Here is a 24,411-nt window from a genome sequence, read left to right on the forward strand (position 1 = left end):
ATGCCCTCACATATCGCACCTAGGCCTAGTAGCATCAGTTGCCACAGTACTGGGAGCAAGTCCTCAATAATGACCTGGGGGTCCTACAGTTAAGCCCACATCCTGTGTAGTGGGGTTAAAGGGTGAAGGCTGGGGTGCCTCAAGTGTTGCCTCAGGATCTGGCCCAAAGCCAAAACAGTCTGTGGCATGGTGGATCCATATCTGCTGATCCTGACAGGGTTCATTTAGTATGTAGGCAAAAAAGTATCTGTCACAAATCACCGAGAGGGGATCATAGCTCTACATACAGTCAGACTTGGGCTTTCTTGGGACTACCAAGGAAATGATTCTGAAGACCCAACATTATTATTTACAAAACCTGCATGCATCTACTTTTATCTGCCTGGTAACCTTTGTTGTTTTCATTGAACACCTAGGAGATATCATTAATAAGGTCTAAAAAGGTTAATTGTTAAATAACCAATACAGAATAGACCCTAGTGACAAGTAATTGTCTGCTGAGTTAGTTCCAAATGAGGTTGTCTTCTGATGACCTTTGAAGATTATTACTGTGCCCAAGCCTGAGCCCATAAGGGGATTCTTTGGTTCTCTAGTGGATCAGTAAATCCTTGGTTCTACAATATAAAACAACTAAAGCAAAAGCTAGCTTTCAGTCTGTTTTCCATTTTGAATCTATATTTGGCTGCCTATAGATGTCTTCACTAACTCTGAAGAAATTCGTTAGTCACTTCAACTTCCATCTATTTGGCACAAGGAGAAAGTGCAGTCATGTATTGCTGCCATAATCTAATATTGCAATTTCAGTAGAGACAAGTAAAGATTTGCCAGTGCAAATCGAGAGTATTGTGATGCATCCAATATTATTTTGAGTTGGTGAAGTAAATAACACTAGAGAGAAAAAACTTATAGATGTTCTTTCTTAAAGAGAAGGAAACAATGTTGCAAAATGAATATGTAACACTGAAACAACGAGTCACTTCACAGGAAATGTAAAAGCATTTTACAAAGTATGTATGCACCCGATCCCAAACATACGAGCATCATACAAACAGGAAAACCAATAGAATTCACAGACAAATGAGTAAAATACAGATGTTGGATACATCTATGTGCTTCTGAACGTAAAGCTGAAAGGATTATTTGAGTACACTATAAATAAAGTTTATTGAAGAAAGCACTGTATGCACTTATAATGTTTAAGATCTCAGTGAGCATGGATGTGTAGACAGAATACTATAGCACTACAGTAGTAGTCCACACATGAAATGGACTGAAGTGGTACAGCAAAAGTTGTAAAGGAGTTGTATGAGATCAGGAAAAAAGTTCTGCTATTTATCAGAAACTGTGCACCCTTTTCCAATGCCCATTCCTCAAATTGCAGCTCAGTCTAATTGAACGGGGGGTTGGGTTGCAATACCAGACACAGCCTTTGGACAACAGTGGCACTGTTTCTGTAAAAATGAGCTAAACCTTTGACCTGATTTCATATAAAGGCCCATTTAGACACAGCGATTATCACTCAAAATTCGCTCAAAGGCAATCTTTTGAGCAATAATCATTGTGTACATTTACACGGCACAATGATCACTCAAAATTCGCTCAAATGGCAGTTTGAGTAAGAGGTTTGAGCGTTCACTTTGCATAAGCTCTTAAGTAGCTAATTAGCTACTTAAGAGCTTATTAGTGTATAAATGAAGGCTCCCGCTGTATACAGAAGACAGCTAGAGCGCTGTCTTCTGTATACAGCTGCTGTGTTCTCGGAGGGTTCAGCTGGTATACAGCTGAGTGCTCCCAGTGGGGGATGCAGAACACAGCCGGAGCACTGTCTTCTGCATACTTCTGCTGTGTTCACGGAGCACTCAGCTAGTATACAGCTGAGCGCTCTGGGCAGGGTATACAGAACACAGCTGGAGCGCTGTCTTCTGTATACAGCTGGTATGTTCTCGGAAGCGCTCAGCTGGTATCCCGCAGAGCGCTCTGAGCAGGGTAAGCAGATTACAGCTGGAGCGTTGTCTTCTGTGTACAGCTGCTGTGTTCTCGGAGCACTTGGCTGGTATACAGCTGAATGCTCTGAGTGGGGTATACAGAACACAGCTGGAGTACTGTCTTCTTCATACTCCGGCTGTGTTCTTCGAGCGGGATACCAGCTGAAACAATAGTATTAGCGATATCCCGCTGAGAATTCAGTGTGCGGTCCTGATAAGACTCATCATTGTCTTTCAGCTAGCTGAAAGACAACAATGAGCGAATTGTTAATGAAAACTGCACGGTGGCATCGCGCATTTAGACACAACGATTATCGCTCAAAAGACAGCTTTTGAGCGATAATCGTTGTGTCTAAATGGCGCTTAACTCATTAAATGTGATCACATACAGCGTCCTCTAAACTTTATTTACAGAGTCCTGGAGAATCCCCCTATCGTTGCATCTTGTTCTCCCTGCCGACTGGTATCATGCAGTGCCAAACATGCAAATTCTCTCACCTGTTTCTGCTTGACAAGCTGACATTTGTAGGCCTAAAAAATGTTACAATTTAGCTAACGTATCTATTACAGGAATATGTGTTCCAATTAAAAACAGCATATCATGCAATCATTTTAGGCTGAAATCAGCAGATTACCTATAGACGAGCACAGGTAAAACAACAGTGAAGCATACTTGATAGGGATGTAAGAAAGTTTATAGAGAATTAGGGGATGTCTACTGATCAGCTGTGTGAAGTCCCTTCAAACTTTTCTGCACCATAAAGCCACCTGCACACAGCCGGATTTGTATTGCGCACTCTGGAGCGGGCATCCGCCTCCAGATTCCGCAGCATATACCTGCCACAGCATGCTATGTAAAACCATTTTTCCTGCCTATGCGAGGAAATCAATTGCGATTTTCTGGTCATGAGCGAAAAAAATCGCAGTATGCTCTATTTTAAGACGGATTAAGCGCGAAAGGCTTCCATTGAAGTCAATGAAAGCCATCTGACCCATGGCCCTTCCGCAATCATCACTGCGTAAAAGGTCCAGGGAACCACGTCATCGCCTAGCGACGGCACGGCATTATCTATACTGCGTATGTGCACCAGCGCGCTGGTCGGCGCATCCGCAGTGCAGAAAAGAAGAATGTGGACAAGTACGCAGAGGTGACTGGCTGAGCACCAAGTCGAATTCCGCTGCAGGAACCTGGTCGCATGCAGGAGGCCTTAGGATGATTTTATATGGGATGGAATATTCTGCAGGGTGCTGAGGAATATTCAATGGGCAGAAAAATATGCACCAAACTCCGCATGGCTAACATGTGGATTTTGATATAGAATTGAAAATAGAACAATTCTGAATTACTAGAAACTATATAAAGACTCTGGAGGCATAATTAACCCCTCAGACACCAGATTATTTTTTACCGTAAGGACCAAGAGATTTTCATTGCGACATTGCAAGAACCATAACTCGTTGACAATTACTGCCATGCCAAGTTTATAGAGATTTTTTATTATTTTTTACCATAATTAGAGATGAGCGAGGACGCTCGGACAATGCAGTTACTCGAGCGAGCATCGCTCTTCTTAAATAACTGTATTTTTGTCCGAGCAGGCTCGGGGGGTCGGCGGGTGGTAGCGGGGGAGAGAGTGAGAGAGATCTTTCCCAAGCCTGCTGGGACGAGAATGCAGTTACTCGAGAAGAGCGATGCTCACTCGAGTAACTGCATTATTAGTGTGCTTGCAGGAAGAGTTGTAGTTATTATTGGTACCATTGTGAAGTACATATGACTTTTGGATTGCTTTTTATTTTATTTTTATGGGGGTACAAACAAAATAAAAATAGGAATTATGGCATTACTGTTTAAACTATTTTTATGATGTTCACCAAGAGAGATAAACAACAAAAAATATTTTTATTGTCTGGGTCATTATGAAGATGGTAACACCTATTATGTGCTGATTTTATACGATTTTTGGGGGGTATTTTATCCATTGAAATCAGGTTTTACTGGGGAAAATACATTTTTTGAATTGGATTTATTTTCTTCAAATTAAACTTTATTTGATGCTATTTTAGTCCCTGAAGGGAACTTCAATAGGCGATTGATCGATCACTAGAAAAGTACACTGCATTACTTATGTAGTGCATCCTATTATGTTTATGATAGCAGCCTATTAAACTCTGCAGGAGGCGAGGCCGAATAGGCTGAGATAAATTGCAGGTGTTCAGCTGCCAATGGAACCCATTGGTACCTTGCAATCCAATTGCGGGGTGCCGATGGGTGACAGGAGGAGCCCCCCTCCTCTTGTTATCTACTAACATGCTGCAATTGCTATTGATTGTGGCATGTAAGGCGTTAAACTGCCCAGATTTGAGGTTTCTCCACTCCTGTTAGAGCAGGAACCTGGCTGTCAGCAGTCGGCTAAGCCGCCACCTTAAAAAGATAAATGTGCTGGTTTAAAGCCCATTAGTGAGGTCAGTAAAAAGGTATATTGGTGGTCACTAATGGGTTAATCTGCCCCAACCTGTTGGCAACACTTTATTTGAATTATAAATAAGTGTTAATATGGAAAAACTTGATGAGAAAGCATCCAAAAACAAACACATGGAGACATGTCATCTCCTCCTATATAGTACTGTCTACTGTGACTCTCAAAATGCATTCATATCCTTCCAAAGTGTCTTTTGTATCTACAGGCGGCTTTTGTACGGGTCTGCAGTTTGTAAATGAGCTGTCAGCATTCTGAGGCAACCATCGAGGATTTATTGTTACATTTTACCACTTTGTAGTCCGGACTGTTCAAGGCTGTTCATAAGCCGAGCTGCTAAATCAAGGGTGGTCAACTACTCTCTGTGGCCATTAAATGCAGTTGACTACAGAGATAAGGGTCTTGATGGCTAACTCTATTAGTAATGTCCAAATAATAAGTAAAAGAGATCACAACAATCTAAGGCCTTAGTCAGACGGGCGTTTTTAGCCGCGATTTGCGCATGCGTCCGGCGATTTTATAAAACCATTGCTTTGCAATGGTATCGGACACATGAGCGCTTTTTATGCGCTCGTCCAATAAATTATAGAACAAAAAAATCGCAGATCGCACCTATCTGCGATCTGCGATTCCTGTTCTCTTCTGTATATGCGCTCAATGGGGCCCGGCGGCAGCAGCGCCGACCCCATTGAGAACATATAGAAGACAAATCATTCTTCTCTGCCACAGGTGTAACAGCTGTGGCAGAGAAGAACGATGTTTGCCCATTGAATTCAATGGAGCGGCAATACAGCCGCTCCATTGAAAGCAATGGGCTGCCGGCGTGCGCGGGGTGAATTGTCGGGAAGGGGTTAAATATATAAGCCCTTCCCTGCAATTCATCCTAAAATGTGTTAAAATAAAAAAAAATTGTATACTCACCTTTCCGCTGCAGCCGGAGTCCAGCCGCGGCCGCTGTCAGTTCTCCTGAACTGCTTCTTGGCACTATTCAGCCGGCGGGGCTTTAAAATCCCCGCCTGCTGAATGATCTGCCTCTGATTGGTCACAGCCCTGACCAATCAGAGGCCGGTTTCACTCACACACCCATTCATGAATTCATGAATGGGTGAGTGACTGCTGCCTCTCAGCGCTGAGCCAATCAGGGGCAGGTCTGACTCACATCCATTCATGAATTCATGAATGGGTGTGAGTGAGGCATGCCTCTGATTGGCTCAGCGCTGAGCCAATCAGGGGGCAGGTCTGACTCACACCCCCTTCACACCCACTGCAGGACGGCCGCACGGAGCTCCGGCTGCCGGGAGAAGGTGAGTATACAATTTTTTTTATTTTAACACATTTTAGGATGAATTGCAGGGAAGGGCTTATATATTTAAGCCCTTACCGACAATTCATCCCGGGCTCGCCCGCAGCGCATTGCTTTAAATGGAGGCGGCTCTATTGCCGTCTCCATTGAATGCAATGCGCTGGACAGCTCCGGCCCGTTTCTAATAAAACGCGGCTAGGAGCAGATTTTCGGGCGATTTGCTGGCGACTTGCGCGCACCGGTCACGCGATTTGCGGATGCGCATCCGTCATGCGATCCGCAAATCGCGCGAAAAAACGCCCATCTGACTAAGGCCTAAAGGTCTATTTACACACACAGATGATAGCTCCACATTTGTCAGAAACTGACAGTTTTGAGCAATCATTTTGCATAGATACTAATGGGCTAATCAGCCCATTAGTAGCTAACGAGCTTCATTAGTATGTATTTAGAGAACAGTGGGTGGTCTGTTCTCTAAATACCATGCTATTGTTCTCCAGCAGGAAAGCAGCTTAAAGAATGTTATGAGTGCTGCCTGTGGAGAACTCAGTGTGCGGTCCCTCTTATCAGGAATGACGGATTTTAAGCTTAGCTGAACTCAGCGATAGACGAAAAGTGCACGGTAAGTGCTTGATGGGCGTACATTTACAAGCAATGATTATCGCTCAAAAGATGGCTTTTGAGCAAATTTTTAGCGATAATTGTTGTGTGTAAACTGGCCTTTATGAACCAAAATAATTAACAGTATTTACTCTTTACTTGGTATTATTTTCATAGGTAAGGAAGAGGTATCAATAAATCCCGAGTCTTATGAAATTACTTCCAGCTATGGACTATAGGGCAGTTTCCTGAGCTTTGATATTAAACAAGTATTTTCATGTAAATGTATTTATACAATCTTAGGCCTCTTTGTTGGGTGCAGTGTTCTCGTGTACAGATGCAGCAATCATTAACATGACTGGCGCATTGTGATAATGAGATTTACAGCATTGTAGTATATTGTAGCTGAGTTATCATAATGTGCTAAATGACAAATTGACGTTTGCTACACCTGTAGTTAAATTTAAGCAACAAATCTTTCCATAAGCTTGCTTACTGTTTCCAGCACCAGCCAGCAAAGGGGCGAATGAAATGCATTAGTGCCAACTGTCTGCATGCATAAGCTTGCTTACTGTTTCCAATACAAAGCAGCAAATGAAATGCATTCATGCGAACTATCTGCATGGACTACTTTTCACATAGCCCATAGGGTATGTTTTTTTAGCGGTTAATAGAGATGAGCGAACACCAAAATGTTCTGGTGTTCGTTATTCGGAACGAACTTCCCGTGATGCTCGAGGGTTCATTTCGAACAACGAACCCCATTGAAGTCAATGGGCGACCAGAACATTTTTGTATTTCGCCGATGCTCGCTAAGGTTTTCATGTGTGAAAATCTGGGCAATTCAGGAAAGTGATGGGAATGACACAGTGACGGATAGGGCAGGCGAGGGGCTACATGGTGGGCTGCATCTCAAGTTCACAGGTCCCACTATTAAGCCACAATAGCGGCAAGAGTGCCCCCCCCCCCCCCCCCCACTGTCAGCATAAAGATCGTCCTCCTCTGGCACAGCTGTAACAGCTGTAGCAGAGAAGAACGATGTTTGCCCATTGAATTCAATGGAGCGGCAATACAGCATGTTCCACTGAATGCAATGGGCTGCCGGCGATCGCAGGATGAATGGTCGGAAAGGGGTTAAATATATAACCCCTTTCCTGCAATTCATCCAGAAATGTGTTACACTAAAAATATATACCGGCGTATAAGGCGACGGGGCGTATAAGACGACCCCCCAACTGTCACCTTATACGCCGGTAATACAGTGGAGCAAAGAATAAAAATCATTACTTACGTTTTTAGATGATCTGCGGCGCTCCTGCAGGCTGTCACTCCCTCCTGGTCCACGGCAGAGTATTGCTTTCTCCACGAAAGACTTTAAATCCCTGCCTCCAGGAAGACACGTGCCTTCAGCCAATCACAGCCAATGACAATGATGTCATTGAATGGCTGTGATAGGCTGTGTTTCTGGAGGCGGGGATTTCAAATCAAAAAAGCAATACTCTGCCGTGGACCAGGAGGGAGTGACAGCCTGCAGGAGCGCCGCAGATCATCTAAAAACGTAAGTAATGATTTTTATTCTTTGCTCCACTGTATTACCGGCGTATAAGGTGACAGTTGGGGGGTCGTCTTATACGCCCCGTCGCCTTATACGCCGGTATATATTTTTAGTGTAACACATTTCTGGATGAATTGCAGGAAAGGGGTTATATATTTAACCCCTTTCCGACCATTCATCCTGCGATCGCCGGCAGCCCATTGCATTCAGTGGAACATGCTGTATTGCCGCTCCATTGAATTCAATGGGCAAACATCGTTCTTCTCTGCTACAGCTGTTACAGCTGTGCCAGAGAAGAAGGATTTGTCTTCTATATGTTCTCAATGGGGTCAGCGCTGCTGCCGCTGGCCCCATTGAGCGCATATAGAATGCATCCATAGCGAGCCGCGGGAGGGGCAGATTTCAATACTCGGGTGACACCTTATCTCCCCAGCCACTCACAGCAGGTATAGGGCTTAAACGTTGCAGGGGGAAGTTGTAATGCCTTCCCTGTCTTTATATTGGCCAAAAAAAAGCGCTAACGTCTCAGGGAAGAAAGTTAAATTAAAGGGGTTGTCCCGCGCCGAAACGGGTTTTTTTTTTTTTCAACCCCCCCCCCCCCCCGTTCGGCGCGAGACAACCCCGATGCAGGGACCTAAAGAAAGCTTACCGGAGCGCTTACCTTAATCCTCGCGCTCCGGTGACTTCAATACTTACCGGTGAAGATGGCCGCCGGGATCCTCTGTCTCCGTGGACCGCAGCTCTTCTGTGCGGTCCATTGCCGATTCCAGCCTCCTGATTGGCTGGAATCGGCACGTGACGGGGCGGAGCTACACGGAGCTACACGGAGCCCCATAGAGAACAGGAGAAGACCTGGACTGCGCAAGCGCGGCTAATTTGGCCATCGGAGGGCGAAAATTAGTCGGCACCATGGAGACGAGGACGCCAGCAACGGAGCAGGTAAGTATAAAACTTTTTATAACTTCTGTATGGCTCATAATTAATGCACAATGTACATTACAAAGTGCATTATTATGGCCATACAGAAGTGTATAGACCCACTTGCTGCCGCGGGACAACCCCTTTAACCAGAACACCGCATGGTGTTCGTTACGAATAACGAACATCCCGAACACCCTAATATTCGCACGAATATCAAGCTCGGACGAACGCGTTCGCTCATCTCTAGCGGTTAATGATTTCTATTACAGGACTCCAAATTTCCAGCTTTTTTCCATACAACCATCCAGTAAATTGATAAAATTGTTTCTGCCTCTAGCTGCAAGTAGAGGGAGTTCATTGCATAGGGATTTATACAGCAACCAATGAACTAAGAGAACTTTTCCAGGTACCCCCACCACCAGATGCTGGTTTTCCAAAAGTAACACCAAGCAATAACAATTTCAACGCCAACACACATTATCACACAGCTTTTCTCCAGACCCTACATTACATATAAATGTATAATGCTATAAAATGCAATTCTTCATAAACTTGCAAATTCAGGCCAGATTTATACAAGCGTATGCATATTTGCGTGTGCATGAGTGCAGCGTTTTTGTGGGACAAACATTGCTTTTTTTTTCAAACACATGGGCATATTTTGCTGTACTTTTTGTGTGTGGAAGTCGTACACAATTGCGCAGGGAAAAAAAAACCGATGCTTCGAGCCATGATTAGTCTAATGCAGTGATTCCCAAACTTTTTAAGCCATACAGCCTTTTTGAAGCAAAAGTTTGTTGTAGAGCCTCAAAAAAGCGAGACAGGGGGTGTGGCCGTGGGAGTGGTTAGGGGCGTGGCTTATCATGACATATGATTTTTACCTCTGTTGTTATAAAAAAGGAAAGGTCCGTTAAAAAAAAACAAAAAAAACAGGGAGGAACGCTGGAGCGCTGGATGGGCTATTGATGTGCATTATATTTAAAATTAATATGCTGCAGAATTAAATCCCGCACCACAGGTCAGTATTTGCACGGGCTTTGTGCAGATTTTTTCCATAGCATATGGATGGGATTTTAAAAATCTCATCCACTCCGTTGCTACAGCGACTGTAAATTCTGCAGCAAATCTGCCCCGTGTAGTAATAGTAACCCCCTATATTGGTGGCCCCAGTAGTAGTAGCGTCCTCTATATTGGCCCTAGTAGTAATAGGTTCTGCCATTGCCACCCCAATAGTGATAGGGTCCACTATTGCAGCCCCAGTAGTTATAAGGTTCCTCATTGCTTCTCCAGTGGGTATTAGGGTCCCCCATTGCCGCCCCAGTAGTGATAGGGACCCCCATTGCCGCTATGCTCTTCAAATAAAGGGAGAGGAAAGGGGTAAATTACTCACTACACACAGCCTTACCTGTCTCTGCTGCACTGCTAACCCCTTCCTCTTCCTGAAGCTGGAGGTTTAGCAGTGCTGATTGCAATAGGGGCAATTGGGACAGCTGTAGACCCCCCTGGAGTCTCGAGGACAGTGCGGTCGCCCCAATCGTCCCTATTATAATCCACCATTGCTCCCTGCTCTACTTACCGCTGTAGCGGTGTCAGAATAGCCTGTACCGAGTAAAAGAACGTCTAGGACCTGCGATTGGAATAGCAACGGACCGGAGCTGGCTCATGTGATCCACGTTGCTATATCGACTGCAGTTCCTGCATGTTCATTTCCTCAGTTCAGGCTATTCCGACACCGCTACAGCGGTGAGAAGAGCAGGAACATAGACCCTCCATGAGAGCCCCTGATAATCACTTGCGCACCTAACATTTAGGTTCCATAGAAAGGCAGGTAGCTGTAAAGTGGTTGTCGTTCAATATACAGTATTTATATTGCTCATGTTCTGTATAGAACACAACTCAGCCCAATAGCGGCCATCTGGCATATGCCCAGCAGTTTATCTCTGTACAGTTAATAGCCACACTTTGCATGAATATTGTGTTCTATACTATCAAATGAGTGCATACTTGTATGCTAATAATCTCCAGATCCGTCTCCATATAAAGGTGTGAAGGACAGTAGCAGCTCTTTTTTTAAACTACATTTTTCTAGTTTTTGTACATCAGGTTTATTGCTCCTTTCATTGCATTTGTTCTTACATTATGTTTTCAACTTGGTTGGTGTTTACAGCACAGGAAAGTCTCCATTGCATGTCTCTCCAGCCCCTGCACAATGAGCTTCCCGGCTGCTTGATTCTCTGTCCTGTATATGAGAGCCATTCTGCTTAGTGCTCATAATCGGATTATGGAAAGCAGTCTTTCAGCAGCTGCCTGCATCTCTGAAGGTGAAATCATTTCACCTCCAATAACACCTATGGCATGTAAAATCTATCAACATGACCTCTCTTAGCCTTTACAGAGCACATCTGAATTATTCACAGATCTCAATAGGAAGGAATCAAACTTTACTCGACTTGCAGTATTCTCTTGCAGGCACCCATCAATTCTCATATGTACCGTATTCATTTAAACTACTTTTGGAAGAGTTTTTATCTTCTGTAGTTTTATATACATGAGCATGATGTGTGTTTTCCAGGGATCATGGGGAAAAAAAGATAGCCATGTGATTATATGGCATGTGCAAAAATAAATTGGTCCCTAAGTACAGTAGTATTATCTATTCTGGGGTGTATTTTCTTACTAGACATGGAATCAAAGAATGGTAGAGTTGGAAGGCACCTCTAGGGTGATCCCACACAGACATGTCTGTCCAGCCTCTGTTTGAAGACTTCCATTGAAGCAGAACTCACCACCTCTCGTGGCAACCTGTTCCACTCACGGAGCACTTATAAAAACTGTTGTGATATGTCATGCCGCCATATCAGCATCTGTGAACAGCTTATTCACATAAATAAAAGTGCTGTAAATGGTGTCTGTGTAATTCTCGTGAAGAAAAGGATGGCGGTGGAGGAAACCCAAAAGTGTCAGAGGCTTGAGTCCCAGGTGGTATAACCAGAAATGAAACAGCCTTGAGGAGATTTATAGAAAGTAAGTGGTGGAGATAGAGGTGTAACTATAGGGGATGCAGAGGATGGGGTTGCACCTGGGCACAGAAGCCTTAGATGGCCCATAAGGTCTCTCCTCTCCATATAGGGAGCCCAGTACTATGAATAAAGCATTATATTTGGCGGCCCTGTTACAGATTTTGCATTTTGGTCCAGAAACTTCAAGTTAAACTTCTGGGTGGAGGTGCTGCCAACCAGGTAGACCCACCAATGGTTGGTGGACTAAATATGTGGAAACAAAAATTTGGTATCTTGACACAACTCTCCAATGAAAGTTGTGAGGTAACAAGATGAAATATTCAACTTCTCTTTTAATTAATAAATTAAAAGCTAGCAAAAGATACACGTTTCAGGGTGAACCCTTCATCAGTCAAGGTGGGAAATACATCACTTTTGGTGTATTCGTTCCCTCATGAAGGATGCCTAAGCAATTACTGTTGATAGTGACAAAGCCCGTGTTATAGTATATTCTGATTCTAACTCTTGCCTGACTTTGACCATTCTGACTTCTGTGCTTCTTGACCTCGGCTCTGTATTCTGGACCTTGTTATTCCGTGCAGCCTGCCCTGAGTTTCAGTCTGGACCTTATTAACACACCTGTGTATTAAGCCCTGACTATAGCCCATATGCTTGCAAGACCACTGTTCAGATCTTCAGGTACCATGCCTTAGGCCAGGGCAGCATCAACAGCCACACTATCGGGACTATCTGGATGAGTAATGTCAAAGACTGTATCCAGCTTGTAGGAGTCAACAGTGAAAACCAGGGTACTCCGGATCAAAGTCAAACTGGTGTTTTGCAAGGCAGAATGACATTCGCCTACCTGACAGAGTTCCAGCAGTCGGAACCCCATTGATGTGTGATTTCATAGCTTAGCGATTATAGAACTTAGTATCTGGGAAAACCCATTTAACTATAAGCCTGCCCAAGCATGCAAATGACAATTGGATATTCAGAATCTAAAGAACAATGGTAGGAGGTATATCAGCAAACTTACTTGATCTTTGTCAGGCTTATCTGAAATGTCGTTCAGACTAGAAGACATCATATTTCGGTGTGCCATGGTTGGGCTGCCTGTAACAATACAAACGTTTATTAGCCTATGACTCTATATAGATATGTGATAGATAGATAGATAGATATGAGATGAATAGATAGACAAATAAATATGAGATGAATAGATAGACAGATAGATAGATATGAGATAGATAGATATGAGATGAATAGATAGACAGATAGATATGAGATGAATAGATAGACAGATAGATAGATATGAGATAGATATAGATAGATAGATAAACAGACAGCATATGCTATGCTATTGGAAAGACACAAAATAAAATCTAAGCACCATAAACACACCAGGAAAGACACTATATTGTACAAGACAAGCAAGCAATTTCTCTAAACATATACAATAAATACAAAAACATACTAAAATATTACAAAGCCTTAATAACACTTTATATGATACTTATATTTGTTCATGGCTGTCAACATGAGAGCTCCTTTAAGTTTCTGTTTCTCTTATAGATGAGTAGGACCATCCAAGAGCGAGCAACTTTTTAACATGGACCACTAATGAGCTGACCTTGCTGCAGATAACGGTTAAACATTTTTTCTCTGGCTGGGGGGCTAATCATATCACTCTGCATATGGCTTAATTGGCTTTAATAGGGCTTATATATAGATTAATGGCAGTTTTGCAAAAGTGTAGTATCCATATTACACATATAACATCCAGATAGGTGACCCAAGTTTGCTTTACTATAACTGTAGGGAGTTTAGGTCTTGCAGCTGCGTTATGGCCGTGAAAAAACAGTCCATGGAAGAAGCAACTACTGGAACTTTGATTTTCATGCTATGGTGGAGACAGACAATTTTGAGCTGCATTTTGCATTACACTACATACATCATAGAATAGTAGAGTTGGAAGGGACCTCCAGGGTCATCCGGCCAACCCCCTGATAAGAGCAGGATCACTAAATAATACAGGATGCACTTCCCTACAGCCTAATAGAACAAAATATTTAAATGGAAGGGTACTTGATAAGCTAAAGTATTAGCATTAGTATTTCAACTTATCCTACTTGTAACATTCATATTAATGTACAAGCCCCCCCCCCCCCCCCCCGATGACCTGCAGAGACATTGTAACGACAAGGACATAATCTTTTCTTAAGTATGGCTATACAGTAACTCCAATGAAAAGACCCCATGTGTGCTTACAGCATGTTACGTTACATAAAACCAGAAGGAGCTTTCTATGGATTTCACCACCAGAGTAAAAATGCACTCGCAATTAATATTCAATGACAAATTATAGATTTAATGCATATTGTACACAGTAACAATGCCGTCAGCCTACTGTGAAAATTGGTCATTTGAACATATTGAGCTCTTTGAACTTAGATTGCCTAACATTTCGCTCCTATACATTTAACAGTAAAAATAGCTGCATAATTGTTTCTAGTAAATTAATAAACAGGAGGAAATGTTTCTAAATTGTATATGACTAAGTTTTACAATGACTACCTAAGCATCAGGAGGGCTTTTTGTCGCCCACCACAGAAATAATAAGGGCAAATACAATATGTACTTTTATCGCTAATTATTACAATTGTGCTATTACTTTACAAAAGGAAAGCAAAACAGTAGGGAAGAATGGGACTTGACAAAAACAATCACATTCTCTTCCACCCCCAATTCAATTACACACCAAGTTTTATATAGTCCTGCTATTTTCATGCTGGATTTTAAGGTTTTCATCTCGTAGGACCTGTAAATGCACCATGTGTATAAAATGACTCTTATTTCCAATGCATTAACATAGCCTTATTAACAGCGCAGCAATTAAACAGCTTGATAACAGATTGCATAACAAGCTGACACTGAATAAGTGCTATATTACGCCTGAACTTTATACTTTGAGGTAAACTTTTAATGCCATGTTTTATCCAAATAACAAAACAATGAAAGTTCTGGGACGGAATATTAAATTAGTGTCTAATAAAGGTAGGCTTCAAAAACAGCTTGCTGGAGTCAACTAGCATCCTAGGTGGAAGGGTTTAAAATGAAAACCTTAGAATTATAGAATGGTGGAGTTGAAAGGGGCCTCCAGGGTCATCGGGTCCCACCCCCTGCTCAATGCAGGATTCACTAAGTCATCCCAGAAAGATATTTGTGCAGCTTTTGTTTGAACACTTCCATTGAAGGAGAACTAACCACCTCCTGTGGTAACCTGTACCACTCATTGATCACCCTCACTGTTGGAAAGTTTTTTCTAATATCTAATTTATGTTTCCTCCCTTTCAGTTTCATCCCATAGCTTCTAGTCTTTCCTTGTGCAAATGAGAATATGGCTTGCTCAACTCAAAACCTGAAGATTCATGCTTGACTACAGTTATTTCTAGCCCTCCAGCGACCCTACTCAGAATGGTTCAGGAGGCGGTTATCTAGGCTGCTTGGACAATAGAACTAGTTAAACTACCCCATAGTCCATAGAAGGAAACAAGATGGACACAAGTAGATCTACATGAGTTTCCCAAAAACCAAAATTGTAAATCTGCAGAGTCAAAATATAGTATTGTGACTCCTTAAGTCCTCCAAGTCACTATTTCTAAGGCTAGTGAAAGATAGCTGTATTTACGGGGCATGTGCTTTCCATGTAATTCAATGGACAGCACACAGTCCCATTATAGCCTATGGACGTTCCTAAACGCATGGCATGTCCTATTCCTGCCCGTTTCACAAATGAGAAATAGGATACTCAATGCCTGTGAATATTGGACAGCACACAGATAAGTGTTGGTGTACTATTCGAGGTGAGTTGAGCGCCGAGTCCCTTGGGCACAACTCAGAGTTACGGCCAGGTGTCACTAGCCTAAGGGAGTCAAATCCACCAATTCCTCCAAGTTAGTTCTTCCAGCAAAGCTACTAATGGGGAAAGTCAAACAGCACTATAGATCTCATCTACCAGAATCAGGATGTGTCCTTCATTATTTTGTATTTTCCAGAAGGCCGGTCTATAGACAACCAGTGCACCCATATTATCAGAAAATCTTTCAACTGTTTCTACTTTGTCACTGTGGTTATATTAAACCACTTGATTCAGAAGAAGAACCTGTTGACAACACACAAGATGTAACTGTAGATGGGTGGAAGTACACAGAAAATCAAGTGTTGTTTTTTTTTCCAAAAGGAAAGGAGTAACGATAAACTGTTGAAAATGCAAAGCAAGCTCATCAGACTGATCCAAGTTCTAGCTACATAGATGGTCCATGACATGAGGAATATATTTAGTGTAAGCATATATACCCATTCTAGACATACAATGTATACAGTACAGTTTAATAGCAGTATGACTCTACAGAAGATGGCACGGGGAGGGGAATATAGGTACAGTTCTGTAAATACTAACATCTTCCTTATACATATTGTTTAGCCATACCATGTATATGACCCATTTCCCACAATACACATTTACCCCGACTTACTGAGCCATCCCATGCTGGGGCTGCGCCGCACTCGGAGATCATCATCCGACATGCGGGTTGCCAGGCAGGGCACAGAATTCTCTAGAGGACTGCGTGCTAGTGGCGCAAGCAAGAAGCAGAGGAATGTGCGGAAGCAGCAGGAGGAAGAGCAAAAGGAAAGCAAAATAAAAGTGAGAAGAACAAGGGAGAAAGACAACTAAAGGCTTGAATAGAAGCAGAGAACTAACAATACAGTAACTGTGTAAGGACTTCTTGCTCTAGCGAGTGAAAGTACAGTCTAAGAAATGATCCAACTTCTCCAACAAATGTCAAAGCATCAGCAGTAAATACTAGTTAGGCTGCTTTCACATCTGCGGTGGGGCTTCTGTTTCCCTGCTCCCTCATGGCCAAATGGATCCGTCCAGGGGCATAGCTAAAGGCTCATGAGCCCGGGTTCAAAAGTTTATCTTGTGGCCCCACAACTTCTCTTAAGAAGAGGCGTAACTTGAAGCTTCTGGGCCCCAATGCAAAACTTGTCACAGGGCCCCCAACTATAATGCTTTATTCATAGTACTAGGCTCCCTATCTGGAGAAGAGAGGCCTTATGGGCCCCCTAAGGCTCCTGGGCCCGGGAGCAACCGCATCCCCTATAGTTACGCCAGTGGATCCGTATTATGATGGAACCAAACAGCACCAAACAAACCCCGTAGACTATAATGGTGTCCATTTGGACAAAAAAATCCTGCATGGAAAACTTTTTCTTTAGGTATTTTGTGCTGGATCTGCAACAGAACCTCCGAATGGGGGTTCCCATGCAGATGTGAAAGCAGCCTTACTGAGCTAAAGTATCAGGTCTATCTATTAGTCTCTTCACTGTGCTGATATCCAAAATTAATAACCCTTCCGGAGGATAAGTCATGAATCTTTAAGTCTTGCAGAAGCATTTTAATAGTTTTCCATCTATTTCTCAGTTATATCTGTTCTGCACTTACCATTTCCAAATGTGAGAACCACTAATGGCCACAGTAGGGACTGTGTGACATAAGTGGCTCCTTCCTTCTGATTTCACATAAGCGCTTTAGCACTTATTCACACAAACGAGATTATCGCACGAATATGAAAACCATTCTTTTGAATCGCAGCATGCTCTATATTTGGGCGTTCCCTCGGTAATCAATACTTGTTGTTTTCAATTGGACCTTGAAATAAATCATTTGGCACTCGCATTTTTTTCCATTAAAGACAATGGGAAGCGGTCGCTATCCTTTTATATGTGGCAATGAGAATTTTAAGCAAAAATGTTCACAAGCGCAATATTGGGCCGAAGTTTCTCAGGCTGATATGGCGCTCGTCCATGTGAATGTAGCCTTGGGGGGGTTAATCTGGCTATTTTTAGAATTTTTTTTTAATTTGGAGTGTATGATGATAAATATATGCTGCAGTATTAAACATAGCTGCTAGGAAATTGAATGCATTATAGAAAGGTATATACAAATGTAACAGACCCCCAAAGAGAAGGCACAGCAGAAATGATTTTGCAGCAAATTTTAAAGGTATGAAACTTTAGAAAGAGGGGCAGGTCCAACACCCGTTTAGAGTTTCTAATAAAGGCAAGTGAGCATCTTGGGCCATGTTCACATCAGCATTGTTTTTTTTTCCTTTTCCTGCTCTGTTATATAAGAAAACAGAATCCCCCGGACAAACTGACCCGTCTTATGGCGGAAATGACATGGATCCTATTGATTATAATGCGGTGCCTTTGGTTTCCGTTATGCTGTCTGGCACACCATGCTGCACTATTTTGTCTGGGATTTTAATAGAATTCAGCAATGGAAGTTCCAAACTGAGCCCTAATGGCGACTTCACGCAAGGAGATGCATGAAACACTGCGTAATTGCACAGGAAAAAGAGCACATCTTGAACTCATTAGACTAATGACTAAATTCAATAGCTGGGAGTATCGGTACTTTTTTGGGGGGCATGCAAATGCAGATGCCTCGCTTGTGTAAAAAGTACAGTAAAATATGCTAATGCGCGCGCGAAAAATCAACGTAGTTCTGCAAAAATGTAGCACTCATGCGCACATAAATACGCACATGCTGGTGTGAAGCCGGCCTAATGCTGATGTGAACAAAGCCTTTTTCAATTTTATGCAAATAATGGTTGTATATTGAAATGTCATGCAACCTTCTATGCTGCTCTGTGGTTTTATTTTGCAAGATTTCTGCTTACCGTCAATGAATGAAATAAATATTCCCTTCTGTTTTTTTTTTTTACACTTTAAAGTCTATTTAGGAGAGGGGAGGGAGGGGCTGGAGACTGAGCCGCCTCAAGAGCTGTTAAATTATACCATGAACAGCTTTCTGCAACTTGCTATATACAGTGATACTTAGAAGCTGCAGAAGCCAAACTGTGCAACATTTTTACTAAAATGCTTTTCAGCTAAAAATATATTTAGTTAAGTAAAGAAAATGCTCCGTAGTCTTTAAGGACTGTGCTGTTCCATAGTGCACAGCTAGTTAAGTGTATCAGACATCTCTTTTGTAAGGCCAGATTCACATGGACGTATTTGCACACAAAAAACTCAATTTCAAAGGGTGCGTACACATGCACTTATTTTGCATGCACATTTCAATCGTGCATGATCTATTTTCCTGCGCTATTGTGCTGGGAAATAACACATATTGAACTAATCACACTTGGCCATTTCAATTGCTGAGAGTATGGTTGCAGTTTTTTTGCACAATTTGCATGCGCAAAAAGTACAGTGAAAAAAATGCACTTGGAAATATGCAACAAATTCCGCAAAAATGTAGTGCAAAGGTGCACATAAATTCACATACCCTTGTGTGAATCTGGTCTAACAGGCTGTGCGACTTGGACATGATCAGGACAGGTTTTTAGCAGTTTACATTCACTGACAGTAAGCAGAGATCCTAAAAATGATCATTCAAATTCTGATTTAAACTTGCGCATACAAATATGCTTTCTTAGTTCAACATTAGAAAGCCCCTTAAATTTATTTCTACTATGTAGGGACAAACATCTAGAAAGGCAGCACTTTACCTCTCAGATCCACAGTTAGGTTTGGACCAGAGAGCGTTAAGACAGTTTTGAAGTTGGCAAGAAGCAGAATAATGTTTAAGGTTGGCAGGTGAAATCTGGATGGTGGGAGAAATTCACGCCTACTGGGTCTATTTATCTGTCTAGTATAGTTTGATCATTTCAAGCAATTCTTCATGCAAATATTCTGAGGCTTTTTAGAACTAGCAGAAGATAAGGATTGATCAAACATCCTATAAAGATTAGAGATGAGTGAGTGTACTCGTCCGAGCTTGATACTCGTTCGAGTATTAGTGTGTTCGAGATGCTCGTTACTCGAGACGAGTACCACGCGATGTTCGAGTTACTTTCACTTTCATCTCTGAGACGTTAGCGCGCTTTTCTGGCCAATAGAAAGACAGGGAAGGCATTACAACTTCCCCCTGCGACGTTCAAGCCCTATACCACCCCCCTGCAGTGAGTGGCTGGCGAGATCAGGTGTCACCCGAGTATTAAAATCTGCCCGCCAGCGGCTCGCCACAGATGCATTCTGACATAGTTCAGGGAAAGTGCTGTTGATGCCGGAGCTGCTATAGGGAGAGCGTTAGGAGTGATTTTAGGCTTCAAGAACCCCAATGGCCCTTCTTAGGCCATAGAAATCGCAGATCGCACCTATCTGCGATCTGCAATTCCTGTTCTCTTCTCTATATGCGCTCAATGGGGCCGGCGGCAGCAGCGCCGACCCCATTGAGAACATATAGAAGACAAATCCTTCTTCTCTGCCACAGCTGTAACAGCTGTGGCAGAGAAGAACGATGTTTGCCCATTGAATTCAATGGAGCCGGCAATACAGCAGGTTCCACTGAAAGCAATGGGCTGCCGGCGTGCGCGGGATGAATTGTCGGGAAGGGCTTAAATATATAAGCCCTTCCCTGCAATTCATCCAGAAATGTGTTAAAATAAAATAAAATAAAAAAAATATATATATATACTTACCTTGTCCCGGCAGATGGAGTTCAGCCGTGGCGGCCGGCAGTGGGTGTGAAGGGGGTGTGAGTCAGACTCAGCGCTGAGCCAATCAGGGGGCGGGTCTGACTCACACCCCCTTCACACCCACTGTAGGCCGGCCGCGCTGAACTCCGTCTGCCGGGACAAGGTAAGTATATACCGTATATACTGGCGTATAAGACAACTTTTGAACCCCGAAAAATCTGCTCTGAAGTCGGGGGTCGTCTTATACGCCGGTAATACAAAAAAAACAAAGTGTCAAAAAAAAAAAATCATTACTCACCTCCCCCGGCGTTCTGCGGCGCTGCTGCAGGCTGTCGCTCCCTCCTGGTCCCTGGCAGAGCATTGCTTTCTGGACGTAGGGCTTGAAATCCCCGCCTCCAGAAAGCTACTGTGATTAGCTAACACACGCCGTCAGCCAATCACAGCCATTCAATGACATCATTGTCATTGGCTGTGATTGGCTGAAGGCACGTGTGTTTTCTGGAGGTGGGGATTTCAAGCCCTGCGTCCAGAAAGCAATGCTCTGCCGGGGACCAGGAGGGAGCGACATCCTGCAGCAACGCCGCAGAACGCTGGGGGAAGTGAGTAATGATTTTTATTTTTTGCTCCGCTGTATTCCCGGCGTATAAGGTGACAGTTGGGGGGTCGTCTTATACGCCCCGTCGCCTTATACGCCGGTATATACGGTATATTTTTTTTTATTTTTACACATTTCTGGATGAATTGCAGGAAAGGGCTTCTATATTTAAGCCTTTCCCGACAATTCATCCCGCGCACGCCGGCAGCCCATTGCTTTCAGTGGAACCTGCTGTATTGCCGGCTCCATTGAATTCAATGGGCTAACATCGTTCTTCTCTGCCACAGCTGTTACTGCTGTGGCAGAGGAGAACGATCTTTATGCTGACAGTGCGGGGGGGGGCACTCTTGCCGCTATTGTGGCTTAATAGTGGGACCTGGGAACTTCAGATGCAGCCCAACATGTAGCCCCTCGCCTGCCCTATCCGTTGCTGTGTAGTTCCCATCACTTTCTTGAATTGCCCCGATTTTCACAAATGAAAACCTTAGCGAGCATCGGCGATATACAAAAATGCTCGGGTCACCCATTGACTTCAATGGGGTTCGTTACTCGAAACGAACCCTCGAGCATTGCGATAATTTCGTCCCGAGTAACGAGCACCCGAGCATTTTGGTGCTCGCTCATCTCTAATAAATATACATTTCTGCATGTCATACAAAGCTATGAAGCTTTACTAGTATAGTAGGGGAGAAGTAGAGCATAGTCCTCACTAAACAGGCAATCTGTAGTAAGCCTCACATAACTGTTAGGGTGGTTTCACATGTGCACTCGGGGGTTCCAGTTTCCTGCTCTGTTTGGGAAATCCCCTGGCCAAGCGGTCTTATGACAGAACTGAACAGTGCCAAACAGACCCCATTGCTTACAATGGGGTCCGTTTGGTTTCCACTCAGCTATCCGACATTTTACAGGAAGAAAAAGGCTAAATACAGCTCTTTTTCTTCTGGTATTTTGTGCCGGATCTGCAATGGAACCTCCAACCAGACGTTCCATCGGAGATGTGAGACCACCCTTACATACATCCCATGTGATGCAGGAGGTCAGTAAGGCCATGCTATGAGTAACAGGGTGGTGTCAGTAGGATGGGGACACTGATGGAAAACGGACATACAATCACTTACATAGTTACGATACTTGCTTCAGAAAGACGTTTGATAATATCATGATATCATGAGTATTGTACAGTATGCAACGAGAAGCATTGCATAACATCATGCCATAAAAATGCAGCCAGGCCCTCTGGCAAGAACATGGTTAATGTTGCACACACATTAATGGAGACAGGTCTGACAAATTTTGCAGCTTCTATATGCCACTATACATATAGGTGGTTGTGACTGGGCTGACACCATAGAAACACAAGTAGAGGCTCGAGTTGCCAACCCTTGTATAAAAAACACAAACGAGGAAGCCTTGAAGTACCATGCTATTCACCTGAAAGGAAGGAGTTTTTCATCAAGCCCTCCTCTCTCCCTCCTACAAGGGTCACAGTTTTAGAAGGTTTAAGAAGAAGGAAAGAAAGACTACAATTAATACATCAAGACATGTAAGGAAATGGTAACAGCTCTACAATCTATCTTTTTTCTAGCAATTAACCTAATATTCTATTATTTAGGCCCAAACCACATGGCTGTATTTTCAGGCCGTGAGCTGTTTGTGTATGTCGAACTCAACCCGATTATAGCTTACGAGCCTGTTCACATGCATAATTTTTTTCACACGGACCAATGGTCTGTGTAACACGAATCGTGACATGTCCTATTCTCATCTGTTTTGCAGTATGGACACGGCCATGTGCCTTTTGCCTTAGTGCCATTACTTAGGGGGGTTTCCCACCATAATGTTTTAGACTGCTATGGAGATCTCTCTGTCATCTCAGACAGATGGTCTCTCCCTATTGAAATTAGTGGGAGATATGGAACCCACTGAGATAAAAAAACTCTCTATATTGTACTTTAACATTTCAGTGGGAATAGTGTAAGTATGTGTAGCCCAGAATAGGGCCAAACTGGCCCATTTATTGATCAATGGGGGCCTGATTGCTAGAACCATACACACACATTCTTTTCTTATCTACCCTACCAATAGGTCATAAAATATTATGGTGGGAAGCTATGTATTCAACTATATATCCTACAATCAGGGGCGTAGCTATAGGAGATGCAGAGGTAGCAGTCGCTACCGGACCCTGGAGCTTTAGCGGACCCAAAATCCCCTCCATCATATAAGAAAGCACCAGTGTTATAATTGGCACATGGATAGCTGGGGGGTCATTTTACAGATTTTGCATTGGATTTCCCTACATTTAGCCTCTGCCTAATCTTTTAAGATTCTAGCAATGTCTCTGGCTGATAGTGTTGCATTGAAGGACTTCTTAAGACACCCAACCATACAGCAGAAAGTCATGGGGGGCCCCCATGCTGAACTTTTGCATCTAGGCCCCTGAGCCTTTAGCTACGCCTCTGCCTACAATGTAAATTAAGCCTAAACGGCTGGAAGAACGAGCTCTTTTGAGATTCAAAGGGGTATTCCAAGATATGAAAAATGGGATAAAAAGCAGGAAATGGTATATAACAACAAAAAAAGCCACATTCATCTATTCGATACCTCATTGTTCCAGTGCCGCCACTCCAGTCCTCCTTGCCGGTCTTTCTTTAGTTGGCAACAGCGATGAAGTGCTCCTATACCCATATAATTGCTGCAACCAATCACTGGCTTCAGCTGTACTGTATAATGAATGGGACTGCTAAGATAAGTGATTGGCTGCATCAGTCATATGGCTATTCAGGCACATTATCACTAGTAAGTAAGCAAAGACTGTCAAGAAAGAACAGATCGGTGGGAGAATCGGTCATGCGAGTAAAGCTTCTTTTTGTTGTTTTATCCCATTCTCTGCCTTGACCTCTATATCTTGGAATACCCTTCATTTAGTTGAGGCTAACACACTAATGTGACTCCAGGTTATATACTCTTGTCCAACTATAACAGGATACATTATAATAATAACTACATAATAGTTATACTAGTACTGAATAGAATGGAAAGGCAGCAGAAAAGGCTCTATACTACCTTGGTCCGGGCTGGTAAACATCCGACTTGCACTGGAGACAGTTTTCCCTATGTCAGCCAAGGAACGCAAGTTGGATTTCTTTGTCTGGTGCCGATGCTTCCTGAGAAGAGTGTAGGTTATCTTTTCCTTCATGTCTGCTTTCAGTAGTCCCGTCTCAATCTGGTGATCAAGGATTTTTTCTGAAAAAAATATGAAAAGTGAGTTTGATAAAGTAGAATATTATTCAATTTTGGGCTTTACTGTGGTTCATGAGTCTGCTGTCTTCCTCACTACTGAATTGGGCTGGGTTCACACTGCGCTAGCGTGCGCCTCCAATCTATCCATCATGGAGTTCCATTTTGAATCGCTTAAAACGGC

At 43.0% G+C, this 24,411-nt stretch overlaps 1 protein-coding gene across 3 annotated transcripts in view; it reads right to left on the reverse strand.

Moving 5' to 3' along the window:
- SLC4A4 (solute carrier family 4 member 4) overlaps positions 1–24,411 on the reverse strand; it is a 319,472-nt gene that overhangs the window by 61,348 nt on the left and 233,713 nt on the right. For all 3 annotated transcript variants that reach the window (XM_066574071.1, XM_066574073.1, XM_066574072.1), the window contains exons 6-7: positions 24,054–24,233; positions 12,880–12,956 (exon numbers count right to left, since the gene is read on the reverse strand). In XM_066574071.1, coding sequence (XP_066430168.1) covers positions 12,880–12,956; positions 24,054–24,233 — 257 coding nt within the window. The remainder of the gene's footprint in view (positions 1–12,879; positions 12,957–24,053; positions 24,234–24,411) is intronic.

The sequence above is a fragment of the Eleutherodactylus coqui genome, chromosome 7 (genome assembly GCF_035609145.1).
Source record: "Eleutherodactylus coqui strain aEleCoq1 chromosome 7, aEleCoq1.hap1, whole genome shotgun sequence".
Taxonomy (NCBI): domain Eukaryota; kingdom Metazoa; phylum Chordata; class Amphibia; order Anura; family Eleutherodactylidae; genus Eleutherodactylus; species Eleutherodactylus coqui.